Raw genomic sequence first — 14,023 nt, forward strand, 5'->3', positions numbered from 1 at the left:
AGCAAGAACAGAATGTATCCAAAGCAGAATGAGATTAGATTCAGAGGCATCAGTTCAGGATCAGATCACATATAACCTTAAATTTAGTTTGAGTTTTGTGCAAGTGAAAGCCATTGTAAGGTAGTAAGTGGGGAAGTGACAGTATCCAATTTGCAATCTTAAAAGGTTACCAAACTTTGTGGAGAATAGACACGAAAGTTTAGATGGCATGTTTAGAGAAGGAGCCATTTTTCCCCAATAGACTATTTTGGAGATGAAATAGAAATTCTTTAGTTTAAACCAAGGCACTCAAGGTCTCCAAAAGCACTAAAAAGGAAAGTACTAATTTCAGCTAAATCTACAGAATTAAGAGTATCCGTGCCAGTGGTAATTCACAAAATACCATAAAAAAAGGACAGCTCTTTCCTGCCTTCTGGACATGTGGTAAGGTCCTCTTTGTGCATGCTGTGTGCTAAGTCACTTCAGTCGTGTCCAACTCGTTGCGACCCCATGGACTGTGGCCCACCAGGGTCCTCTGTCCATGGGATTCTCCAGGCAGGAACACTGGAGTGTCACACCCTCCTCCAGGGGGTCCTCCCAACCCCAGGATCCAATCCACGCCTCTGTGTCTCTGGCACTGGCAAGAGGGTTCTTCACCACTAGAGCCACCCGACTGGCTGGAGAACCTGGGGGGAGAGGATCTGACTGATAACGATGCGTCGCCACCACGTGTGAATCACGTCCTGAGTACTGGAACTGCAGTGTGAAATCTCTTCTGCTCAGCAGAGCAGCCAGTCCCGTTCAACATGGCAACTGCTCCCCCAGCCTGGATCCGGAGTGGTCAGTGATGCATGAAGTCCCCTACTAACCCTAATGAACATGTGCTTTGAGCAGAAATAAATAAACTTTCAATTACTTAAATTTGGGGGGTTGTTAGTTACCACCACATAACCCAGCCTGTCCTGTTTGCTACAATCCTTCTTCTATGGTTTACAAGGTAGAAAACGAATGTATTCTAAGGGGTCAGAGTTTGGAAGAAAAACGTCAGCAACATGAACAATAAGGCTGTATCATCCTCCTAATGGGGCTTCCCTCGGCTCAGACGGTAAAGAATCCTCTTGCGACTCAGGAGACTTGGTTTCAAACCCTAGGATGGAAAGATCTGGAGAAGCGAATAGCTACCCACTCCAGTATTCTTGCCTGGAGAATTCCATGGACAAGAGGAGCCTGGTGGGCTACAGTCCCTGGAGTCACAAGGAGTTGGACGTGACTGAGCGACTAAGCACACACGTCATCCTGATGTAAGGAGCACAGTGAATCGAGCAGCCAAACAGAAAAAGAGCCCCAGGGCTGGCCTAGGTACAGTCCCACTGAATCTCTGCCAGTGTTTCCCATTCAAGGATGAACTGTGCGTCTGTAATACACCTGTAATGCACTAGACAATCTAAAACCACAGCTGCAACTTACAACACAGGAAGAAACTCTCAGAGAAGGAACTCATGGTTGCTGGTGGGAGGGATGGGAAAGAGAGAGTTAGGGAGTTGGGGATGAACGTGTGCACAGTGTGATATTCACAATGGATGAGGAACAAGGACCTACTGTGTGGTACTCTGAGTACTCTGCACAATGTCATGGGGCAGCCTGATGGGAGGGGAGGCTGGGCGAGAATGGATACACATACAGGTATCGCTGAGTCCCTTGCTGTCCACCTGAAACTATCACACTATTAACTGGCTACACCCAAATACAAAATACTATTCATGGGGTTCTCAAGGCAAGAATACTCCAGTGGTTTGCCATTCCCTTCTCCAGTGGACCACATTTTGTCAGAACTCTTCACCATGACTCATCCGGTGGCCCCACAGGGCATGGCTCATAGTTTCATTTTGTATTTGGGTATAGGAATTAACAATGTTGCGATAGTTTCAGGCGAAAAGGGAAGGGACTCAGAGATATATACATATGTATCCATTTTCCTGCAAACTCCGCTCCCATCCAGGCTGCCACATAACACTGACCACCACATCTACTCCTGCGGGCAAGAGTCCCTTAGAAGAAATGGAGTAGCCATCACAAAAGAGTGCAAAACGCAGTCCTTGGATGCAGTCTCAAAAACAACAGATGACCTCTGTTCGTTTCCAAGGCACACCATTCAACATCACAGTAATCCAAGTCTGTGCCCCGATCAGTAACGCTGAAGGGGCTGAAGTCGAACGGTTCCATGAAGACCGACAAGACCTTCTAGAACTAACACCCTAAAAAGATGTCCTTTTCATTATAGGGGACTGGAATGAAAAAGTAGGAAGTCAAGAAACACCTGGAGTAACAGACAAATTTGGCCTTGGAGTACAGAATGAACCATGACAAAGGCTAGTGGAGTCTTGCCAAGAGAACGCACTGGTCATAGCAAACACCCTCTTTCCAACAACACAAGAGAACACTCTACACAAGGACGTCACCAAAGGTCACACCAAAATCAGACTGATTATATTCTTTGCGGCCAAAGATGGAGAAGCTCTATACAGTCATCAAAAACAAGACTGGAAGCTGACTGTGGCTCAGATCATGAACTCCTTATTGCCAAATTTATACTTAAATTGAAGAAAGTAGGGAAAACCACTAGACCATTCAGGTATAACCTAAATCAAATCCCTAGCGACTATACAGTGGAAGTGAGAAATAGATTTAGGGTACCATATTTGATAGACAGAGTGCCTGATGAACTATGGACAGAGGTTCATGACACTGTACAGGAGACAGGGAACAAGACTATCCCCAAGAAAAAGAAATGCAAAAAAGCAAAATGGGTATCTGAGCAGGCCTTACAAATAGCTGTGAAAAGAAGAGAAGTGAAAGGCAAAGGAGAAAAGGAAAGATATACCCATTTGAATGCAGAGTTCCAAAGAATAGCAAGGAGAGATAAGAAAGTCTTCCTCGGCGATCAATGCAAAGAAATAGAGGAAAACAATAGAATGGGAAAGACTAGAGATCTCTTCAAGAAAATTAGGAATACCAAGGGAACATTTCATTCAAAGATGGGCACAATAAAGGACAGAAATGGTATGGACCTAACAGAAGCAGAAGATATTAAGAAGAGGTGGCAAGAATACACAGAAAAACTGTACAAAAAAGATCTTCATGACCCAGATAATCATGATGGTGTGATCACTCACCTAGAGCCAGACACCCTGGAATGTGAAGTCAAGTGGGTCTTAGGAAGCATTGCTATGAACAAAGCTAGTGGAAGGGATGGAATTCCAGTTGAGCTATTTCAAATCCTAAAAGATGATGCTCTGAAAGTGGTGTACTCAATATGCCAGCAAATTTGCAAAACTCAGCAGTGGCCACAGGACTGGAAAAGGTCAGTTTTCATTCCAATCCCTAAGAAAGGCATGCCAAAGAATGCTCAAACTACCACACAATTGCACTCATTTCACATGCTAGCAAAGTAATGCTCAAAATTCTCCAAGCCAGGCTTCAACAATAAGTGAACCGTGAACTTCCAGATGTTCAAGTTGGTTTTAGAAAAGGCAGAGGAACCAGAGATCAAATTGCCAACATCTGCTAGATCACCGAAAAAGCAAGAGAGTTCTAGAAAAACATCTATTTCTGCTTTGTTGACCATGCCAAAGCCTTTGACTGTGCAGATCACAACAAACTGTGGAAACTTCTGAAAGAGATGGGAATACCAGACCACCTGACCTGCCTCTTGAGAAATCTGTATGCAGGTCAGGAAGCAACAGTTAGAACTGGACATGGAACAACAGACTGATTTCAAATCAAGAAAGGAGTACATATATATTGTCATATATATTGTCATCCTGCTTATTTAACTTCTATGCACAGTATATCATGAGAAATGGTGGACTGGAAAAAGCACAAGCTGGAATCAAGATGTACAGAACAGACTTTTGGACTCTGTGGGAGAAGGCGAGGGTGGGATGTTTCGAGAGAACAGCATGTATATTATCTATAGTGAAACAGATCACCAGCCCAGGCTGGATGCATGAGACAAGTGCTCGGGCCTGGTGCACTGGGAAAACCCAGAGGAATCGGGTGGAGAGGGAGGTGGGAGGGGGGATCGGGATGGGGAATACATGTAACTCCATGGCTGATTCATGTCAATGTATGACAAAACCGACTGCAATGTTGTGAAGTAATTAGCCTCCAACTAATAAAAATAAATGAAAAAAAAAAGATTGCTGGGAGAAACAGCAATAACCCCAGATAGCAGATACCACCACCCTTAAGGCAGAAAGTGAAGAAGAACTAAAGAGCCTCTTGATGAAACTGAAAGAGGAGAGTGAAAAAGTTGGTTTAAAGCTCAGCACTCAGAAAACTAACATCATGGCATCCAGTCCCATCACTTCATGGGAAATAGATGGAGAAACAGTGGAAGACTTTATTTTTTTTTGCTCCAAAACCACTGCAGATGGTGACTGCAGCCACGAAATTAAAAGATGTTTACTCCTTGGGAGAAAAGTTATGACCAACCTATACAGTATATTAAAAAGCAGAGACATTATTTTGCCAACAAAGGTCCATCTAGTCAAGGCTATGGTTTTTCTAGTAGTCATGTATGGATGTGAGAGTTGGACTGTGAAGAAAGCTGAGCACCGAAGAATTGATACTGCTAAACTATGGTTTTGGAGAAGACTCTTCAGAGTCCCTTGGACTGCAAGGAGATCCAACCAGTCAATCCTAAAGGAAATCAGTCCTGAATATTCATTGAAAGGACTGATGCTGAAGCTGAAACTCCAATGCTTTGGCCACCTGATGTGAAGAACTGACTCATCTGAAAAGACCCTGATGCTGGGAAACGTTGAAGGCAGGGGGAGAAGGGGACGACAAAGGATGAGATGGTTGGATGGCATCACTGACTCAATGGACATGAGTCTGAGTAAACTGCAGGAGTTGGTGATGGACAAAGAGGCCTGGCGTGCTGCAGTCCACGGGGTCGCATAGTCGGACATGACTGAGCGAATTAACTGAACTGAAATACAAAGTAAACCGTCTAAAAAAAATAAAATAAAACACAGTCCTAGGCTAGCTAAGGCCACTGCTTCATGGAGTTTATAAATTGACAGAGATATCAACAGTTGTATCAGTTTTCTTCCACTTTCCAGGAAGTTTTCAATCGAGTACTTATTTCCTTTAAAAATCAAGAACAACCTTAATTTGGCATTTCTTTAATTACTCAGTTTATCTTTGTTAAAAATAAATTACTCATTGGAAACGCATCACAGAGCAAGTGTGTGGTTCCCTTTACTCGTAGACCTGTTAGATCTGTGGAAAAAACTACATGACCGAGCTGCCAAGTAAACTATGAAAAACCTAACAAACATTTATTACCTTAGGTATTGGCATGTCCCAATGATCTGTACTGCTCTAAGGTGTGGCAATGAAGCTAAACGGTCAGATTCAGGGGGAAATTTGAAGATGCTATGCTCTGAAGATAAAAGAAGGGCCCACAGACTAAAGAATGTAGGTGTCTCTAGAAGCTGGAAAAGGCAAAGAAACGGACTCTCCTCCAGAGCTTCCAAAGGAAACACACTACCATGGACACACTGATTTTAGGACTTCTGACCACCCCAACTATAAGATCATAAATTTGTGTGGTCTCAAGTTGCTACACAGCAACAGGAAACCAATTCACCCATCTTTACCAGTAAACTACCTTATTCTCTGAGCTCAGGTCAAATGTATTTTTCAAGACTAAACTCTTTAATTAATACTCTTTCTATTCATTCTCAAACCATCCTTTATATCATTAGCATTGTTTAACTGTACAATGGTTTATGTGGTTGGTTATTTGACTAAAACATTCTTCCTTTAGTAGAATGAGGATGACAAGACTAGGAATCACATCTGATTTTGTGTAACAAAACTCACACAAGCGCTCGTGGATTTTTTTGGCTGCACTGGGTCTTGGCTGCAGCATGTGGGACCTTTAGTTGCGGCATGCTAACTCTTGGTTGAGGCATATGGGATCTAGCTCTAACCCGGGCCCCCTGCATTGGGAGCACAGAGTCTGAGCCACTGAACCACCAGAGAAGTCTCCCCATTTTTTCTTTTAACTTCAGCAAATATTTAAAGAATTACCCACTAGCCTCTACCAAATCAGTAATGCCTTCTGACAGGTAACCTGTGGAGGGTCTTTTTTCAACCACCTTGCCCAGCACAGAGTGAGTCCTTCATCTGAAGACACGTGTGTTTCTTCAAAGAAATTTTCTTCTACTGTTTATTTGATTATTTCTCCCACTTACTCTCTTTGTTCTCTTTCTCAAATTCCTATTAGATAAATTTCAGAATGTTTGTCTGTCTGAACTCTTCGTATCCTTTATGTTGCATTCTAGAAGAACTCCACAGCCAGCTCAACCTTTCTGATCACTAAATTGATCTTTAGCTATATCCATCCTTACAACATGGAAACTTAAAATACAAATATCAAAATAAAAACACAAAGATGTCTAACTGATCCTTTTATAAATAGTCACTTACGAGCTTTCACTTCTAATCCCTCTGAAAATATGTCTTAATATTACAGTCTGCTTGCTCTGTGAGTCACTAAGTCATTCATGATGTTGGTTTTCTTAAATATCTGGGAACCCAAGTTATACAAGATGGCCTTTGACCCATCTGTGCTTGCTGTGCCAGTTTATTGCAGTCTGCCTTTGTAAATCTGCGGGAGGATGGGTGGATGTGAGAATTCCTTTCTTGAGGAGGTCAGTAGCTGCCTTGGCCACTCTTCTCCCTTCTTACCCTTAGAAGGATGAGCTGGTCTGAGTAGTGTTCCTTAATCAGCCTGACCTGGGAAGAACAGAATTGTAAGCAAAAAGCAGTTTTCTTTGATCTGAAACAACTGATGCTCCTGGGAACTTCTCTGGCAGTCTAGTGGTTAAGACTCTGTGCTTTCAACGCATGGGGAGAAGGTTCAGTCCCATATGCCAAGTGGTGTGGCCAAAAAATTTAAAAATTTTTAAAAAAAAAGGGGCTCACTGGGGAGTCCACAAAAAAAAATTAATTAAAATAAATAAATAAACTGAAGTTCTTTATGTACAGTGCCTAGATAGGTTCTAGGGCTCCACAAAACCCCAGAAATTACATATAAAATTACTTTTCTAGTAGCATGTTTCTAAGTAGAAGGTTAATAGATTTCTTAAAATAACTAAAGGGTTCTATTACTTTAAAAATATTAAGAACCATTGCCTAAAGTTAGGAAGAAAGATTTTTAAAGAAAATCTGCAGGTTTTCTTGGTTGTTTTTCCCCACGTTGTCTGCTTTTTCTATCTTTAGAAAACAGTTTCAACTTAATAAGAATGTTAACTACTGAGAGGCTGGTTGACTAAGATTTTATTATATTTATGATGAAAAAATCTTTAACAAATGGGATAGAAAAAGCAACTTCAAAAAAGAGAGAATGTCACATTCATGAAACAGGAAGAACTGACTTTAAAAGAACCTATACGAGATCTTGGAGGTTTTAAACGACTTTAAAAATACTTCTACTTTTTAAAAATTTGATTCTTATTAATAAATAAACAGTCTAAAACAACAAATGCATGAAATGGCTACAGAATCTTACTCAGATGGTGATTTTTTTAAAATAAACTAAAACTTTTATTAAAGTTCTATTAGTAAGCATATTGAATGCTACAAGATTCACAAATGGCTCTTTTGCATGAGGATGCTGGTATAAATTAATTTTATTTATATAATATACAAATACTTAATTTGCTTGTAACTATTTAAATTGAGACTATTCAACTAAGAGTACTAATGTGCATTTTTCTTTTTTTCCTCTTGTTTTTAAATTATTTTTTAAGTAGATAAATTAAAATTTTTAGTTGGAGTTGCAATATCAAACTCTCAGAAATTAATAGAATGAAGAGACAGAAATGTAGAAGGATATAGTAGACCTGAAAAGCACCATGAACCAACTGAACGTAATTAAGATTTATACAATTTTCACACACCAGCAGGATACAAATTCAAGTTCCCATAAACTATAAACTAGGAGACACTGGAACATATCCAGGGATAAAAAGCAATTTTTTGGTCTAAAGGTATTGAAATCATACAGAGTGTGTTCTTATCACTGTGAAATCAGTATCAAAAGATATTTGAAAATAACCTGCATATTTTCAAGTGCAATGTGACATTCACAAAGAGATATTTGACTTAGCCACTGAAAGCCTCAGTAAAGTTAATACCACATTATACTCCAAGACACAATTCAGATCAGCAATGCAACTACAATAGGAAACAAACAAATACCTCCTGTTCGTCCATTTCCAATCTGAACGGCAGGTTGAAGGCTTCCTTCATTTTGCAGTAAATGAGGCAAATGATGATAAACACTTGGCACCTGAAGAGACTTTCTGCTTGTTAACTCCTTTAATATCTTTAGAGTATCATCTGAAACACAGAAGGATAATCATTCCATGGTAATACCTTACTTTTAGATGTTACAGATGCTACCAAGACAGCAGTAAAAATGTATGAAAACTAAAAGAATTTTCTCTCCTAAATTTTTCTCTCATACTGTGGTGAGTGAGATTTCCATGGACACTGCAATCAGAGTCTCACAGAGTCATGATGTTGAGAACAGTCTAAATAAAGCTATATGTGAGCTAAAGTTCTATGTGAAGGTAGGACATGAACTCCTCATCTTTGTAATATGTCAGAACTCGAGCACAAGGGGACAGACTTTAAACAAGTGACCCATTCATGAAAATGTAATAATAACAAATACAAAAACCACCAGTAGCTTCCACTTTTTTATGCTACTACATTTGCCCAAAATTTCACATAGAAGATTTTTCTTTTAATTTCAAGTACAGTAATTTAAACAACACAAGTTGAGTATCTTTGGTACAGTTCATAACTTTCAAATCATTTTTCAGTTTTTATGAGAGGAACCAATGAACCATTTAATATAATATAAAAATAAAACCTTGACAGGATAAGGAATATCGTTTCAAATTTCACTGAACTAGAACTTAACTTTTGACATAAGGAAGTAAGCAATAAGGACTGGTAACCTCGACAATAATTTCATATAGAACAATATGAAAACTCCATTTAAAAAAAAGAAAAAAAGAAAACTCCATTAAAATATTCCAAAAATTCAGAACCGAAAATTCATGGAAGAAATGCAAAAGGACTATCATACATGAAATTCAAGTTTAATCTTATGTTAAAGCAACAACCTACAAATTATAAGACAACAATATTCACCTTCAAATTAAATTAGCAGATTAAATAATATATTAAACTGTGGTGATAATATAATGTTTCAGCTATTCAGAACAGCATCAAAAACCCTAAAACATTTCATCCTATTGTTCAGTGATTTCCCTTTTAGGAATTTAACTTTTATGCATTCAAAGCACCCATTGTAAAACTATGTCTTTTTTATTTCTTGTAAGTCATATTTAAAAGCACTAATTGCTTCAAATAGCGCAGACTCCCCGGAGTTCATCTGAAGTCCATACAAGTCACAAAGAGAAACAATCATAAACACCAAGTTAAATTTTAGCCTCTTATTGTATGTTTTTAAAACATGCTGTTTCTTCACTATTGTCAATGAAACGTATATAACTGAAATTTAACTGAATATTACTCTCTTTAAATCAAATTTAGCAATTAATAAAATTGTTTTATAATTAGCAACAACAGAAAGAGCTCGGCGTGGTGATTTTTCTGTGTAGAGGTTAACAAATGCTGGCTGATAAGCAACTGTAGACAGCTTTCAAAGAGAATAGTTCACATAACTCTCTGAAAATACGATCTTTCCATAAAACAGAAAACAGTGCCTGTACCTGAAAACTTATTCACTGTGTCCTTACTTCTGTTTGTTTCTGCTTCTACGCGCTTGAACTGCTGTACAATAGCGCTGAGCTCAGAAGAGCGCTGAGAGATTCTATGTTCAGCTATTCGGAGACGTTCTTTCAGAGCAAGAAATTCTCGTTGATAAGCAATCACTTTTTCTAAAAACAAAACTAGTTGTTAATGGTGCATTTCTTAAAAAGACATAAAAACGCCATTATAATCAAAACTGAACCGTAACATCAGAAATTCTAAAGCTGCATTTTTCAGAAACAGATAACTCACTTTTGAATTCAGTGAGATAGAACTGAAAATAAAAAAGTCTGAACTAAGAAAGTGGTGACAAAGCCACCAGTAACACAGTGCTATCAATATCTGTAAGAAGGTGAGCTCTTTCTAATTAGCACTTTGGAAAGTTAAAAATAGGGAGAAAAAGACAACGTTTTTGGAACTAACACTTCAAGCATGATACCAACATCATTTCTTAAAAGGTACAGACAGCCGTAAAGACCCTATTTGTATGAAAGTAGAGATGAATCATTGAAACTGATGATAATATATCTAATAATATAATGAATATAACATTTATAGCATAACCATCCATTTCCATAGGCTGTTTCTTCTGTACTTTCTATTCTGCAAAAATTCCCCCAGGCCAGACTTGGGTCAAATACCTAATGCCTAACAAATCACTCAGATAGATGTAAGAGGACAAGAGAGTCAATTATCTTGGGGACTTCCCTGGTGGTCCAGTGGCTAAGACTCCGCTCTCCTCATGCAGAGGGCCTGGGTTTGATCCCTGGGCAGAGAACTAGATCCCACATGCTGCAACTAAGAGGTGTAGCCAAAAACATAAATACAATTTTTTAAAAAGTCAATAACTTGAATTTGAGACAATCCCATGCCAGGAAAGCCTACTCTGGGAAATACAAGGGGATAAATGTAGACACTGAAATAATAGGACGAGAGAGCTCAAATATGATGTACCCCATGTACAGAGGCCCCAGGACAGAACTGGACACCAAAATCTGAGAGACTGCAGAAAAGAAACCATGCATTTATCTTGATCAGCAGCACTGAAAGGGAGCTGAGGCTGGTGAAGCAATTTCCACAACCTTATTAAACAAGAGAAATCAGAACGGTTTTGGCATCTCTATCAAGCTAATAGATAATCTTAGATAATCTAAGGCAACTACTAATTTGACATCTAAATGAAACAAATCTTGGAAAGACTACTTTTAATTAATATTGTAATCTCAGCTTTACTTAAGGATGGACTCAGTAAGAACAGAATTAAGGAACAGAAATCTGCCTGTTTCATAAAGCTAGTCTTAAAAACTGTCAGTTGCCTTATTCCTTGTCCCCTACATAAAGGACCACACAGTAAATATCGCCTAAGAATCTGGGGCAGATAATAAGGTCTCCTTGCTTAACTGTCATCTTTCCTTGTATTGAACAATGTAAACAGCTTTACTTTACCTGCTGGCTGTGGGAGGGAAGGAAGGAGGCAGGAGTTGTGATTAGGAAAGGGTATATGGGGAGTCTCAAGGTGCCAACAAGGTCCTAGTCATTGGCCTGGCTAGCGGTTATATAAAATTCATTACCATACATTCATGGTCTAGGTACTTTTCCATACATGTACATTCACAACAAAAGAAATGTTATACAAATACTATTCACAAACACAAAACTATTAACAATTATACTGTAAGAGGCACTCAAGAGTTATGTGATAAAAAACTATATGCCTAAAATATTAAATTTTTAAAAAATCTATAAGCCTTTTCCTAGAGCCTGTAATGAAAGAAAAAAAAATTAACTCAGTTATTAATTCTAAATGGGAAAACCCAATCTTGCAAAAAATAAAAAAGATAAACTCTAACCTAAGCTAAATAATAAATGCAACGCCTTTCAAACTAGCAAAAAAATTTTGGAACTTCACTTTTGACACGTCAATTAAGTAAAAGAATGTTTTTAAAAGTTCAAAAACAGATCACCAGCCCAGGTTGGATGCATGAGACAAGTGCTCGGGCCTGGTGCACTGGGAAGATCCAGAGGGATCGGGTGGAGAGGGAGATGGGAGGGGGGACCAGGATGGGGAATACATGTAAATCCATGGCTAATTCATTTCAATGTATGACAAAAACCACTGCAATGTTGTAATTAGCCTCCAACTAATAAAAATAAATGAAAAATAAATAAATAAATAAAAGTTCAAAAAAGCTAGACGCAGTAACAAGGAACTCACTCTGAGATCAGAATAGACTATATGGCTCTAGAAATGAAAACCATGGTGACTGCCAGGTGCAGGCAGTGGGGACAAAAGCTGACCACACCAAGCAGGCTTGGTCCAAAGTTAGCAGGCGCCAACTATTCTGTGAGCTCTCCCTCTTTACCTCCTACACCCAACAAGGCGCCAAGACAGTGGCTTCTAGACACCCGCCACTAATAAAGCATTAGAACCCGTGGAAGAAATAACTTTAAGGTGAACTTGGAGCACCCTTGGGTCAAGTAAGAAAATGTTATTTTTTTAAAAAAGCAGGCCAAGGGACTTCCCTGGTGGTCCAGTGGTTAAGACTCTGCACTTTCAATGCAGGGGGGTTTGATCCTTGGTTGGAGAACTAAGATCTCACATGCTCTGCCGCATGGCCAAATAAATAAACAAAGAATATACTTCAATTTAAAAAACAAGACAGGGTATGTCAAAAGGACACAGGAAGCCCCCGACGGGCTCTCACTGGCCAAATCCAGGGCAACTGAAGTATCAAAGCAAATATTGATGGCAATCACTTTTAACTTACTAAACAAAGTAAGAATCTGTAAGTCCATTTCAATAAATAACAATTAACAGAGGACAGAAGAGTGTTTTTCACAGTGGAATGCCAGCTTACAAATTATGAAAAAAGGATGAATGTTAGAAAATCACCCCTTTGCAACTGTTCAAGCAATAACAGATTTGAGTGACAATCAAACATGGATACAAGACAGAGAAAGACAAACACTGTATGGTACAACTAAATACAAGTGACAATCCTGGATGGGGTCTGGAACAGAAAAAAAATAATAAACGCTATAAAGAACATTACTGGGACAAACTAACAGAAGACAGACTACAGGGACTTCCCCAGTAGTCCAGTGACTTAAGACTTCACCTTGCAATGCAGGGGACGCAGGTTCCATCTCTGGTTAGGGAACTAAGATCCCACATGTGTCATGGTGTGGCAAAAAGATTTTTTTTTTTTTTAAAAAAGAAGACTACAGAGTATGCAACATGGTGCATAAATTTTTAATTCTTGACACCTGACTGTCGTAAAGTAAGAGAATTCCCTGTTCTTAGGAAATAAAATTATTCAGGAGTAAAAAGGCATGATTTCTGTAATGTATTTTAACCTGGTTCTGAAAAGAAACAAGTTTCTACAGATAGATAAAACAATAAGAGGCAACATGTTCATAATACATAAAATGCATAGAGAAGTTATAACTTCATCTTAGTTGAAACTTTTTTAAAAGTAAGAAGTTTTTTAAAAGTAAGCAGGAGGATGGGATGGCACACAGGTTTGGTCTTTCAGCAGCTCTTCTGTGGTAGGAGGGATGTGGGCCTGAGGCCAGTCTCTGCCCTACATGCCTGTCTTGGTACTTTTGGAAACTACCTTCCCAGAGGTCAGCCTCACTGGCTGGCAGACCAGCCAGTGATTCCAATCTGCCTCCCCTACTTTGAGGTGAAGTGGCCATGCTTTTGAAAAGATGTCTTGGGTTGAGAGTCACACATATTTTCTTTCAGATTCAGATGCTACGGCTACTGTCACTCCACACAGCATATAGCTATGAAAGTGCTCAAAATGGGTCATTTCCCATCTCATTCCCATTTGCTTCTAACTCCACCCTTTCATATTAAAAGTGTTCTCTCTTGGGAGTTTGGGATTAGCCGATACAAACTATTATAGAGAATGGATAAGCAATAAGGTCCTACTGTAGAGCAGAGGGACTTCTATTCAATATCCTGTGATAAACTATAATGAAAAAGAATACTAAACAGGAAAGTGTGTATATATATATATATATGTATGTATAACTAAATCAGTTTGCTGTACACTGAAACACAACACTGTAAATCAACTACACTTTAATAAAATAAAATTTAAAAAGTGTTCTCTCCATGACATCAGAGCAAGTCTACACTACCTAGGGTCAAGACTTTGTGCAGTAAAGGTCT

The 14,023-nt window shown here is 38.9% G+C and overlaps 1 protein-coding gene across 6 annotated transcripts in view; it reads right to left on the bottom strand.

The window, feature by feature from the left end:
• The window catches only part of MGAT4A (alpha-1,3-mannosyl-glycoprotein 4-beta-N-acetylglucosaminyltransferase A), a 123,811-nt gene that overhangs the window by 64,241 nt on the left and 45,547 nt on the right, over positions 1 to 14,023 (bottom strand). For 5 of the 6 annotated variants that reach the window (XR_011490534.1, XM_070474674.1, XM_070474676.1 and 2 more), the window contains 2 exons: positions 9,804 to 9,971; positions 8,257 to 8,397 (listed from right to left, as the gene is read on the bottom strand). Coding sequence is in view for 5 of the 6 variants with exons in the window: in XM_070474674.1 (XP_070330775.1) it covers positions 8,257 to 8,397; positions 9,804 to 9,971 (309 nt within the window). In the remaining variant the exon portion in view is untranslated. The remainder of the gene's footprint in view (positions 1 to 8,256; positions 8,398 to 9,803; positions 9,972 to 14,023) is intronic. The other variant, XM_020903951.2, reaches the window with a different exon arrangement.

This window comes from Odocoileus virginianus, chromosome 2, assembly GCF_023699985.2.
Source record: "Odocoileus virginianus isolate 20LAN1187 ecotype Illinois chromosome 2, Ovbor_1.2, whole genome shotgun sequence".
Classification (NCBI taxonomy): domain Eukaryota; kingdom Metazoa; phylum Chordata; class Mammalia; order Artiodactyla; family Cervidae; genus Odocoileus; species Odocoileus virginianus.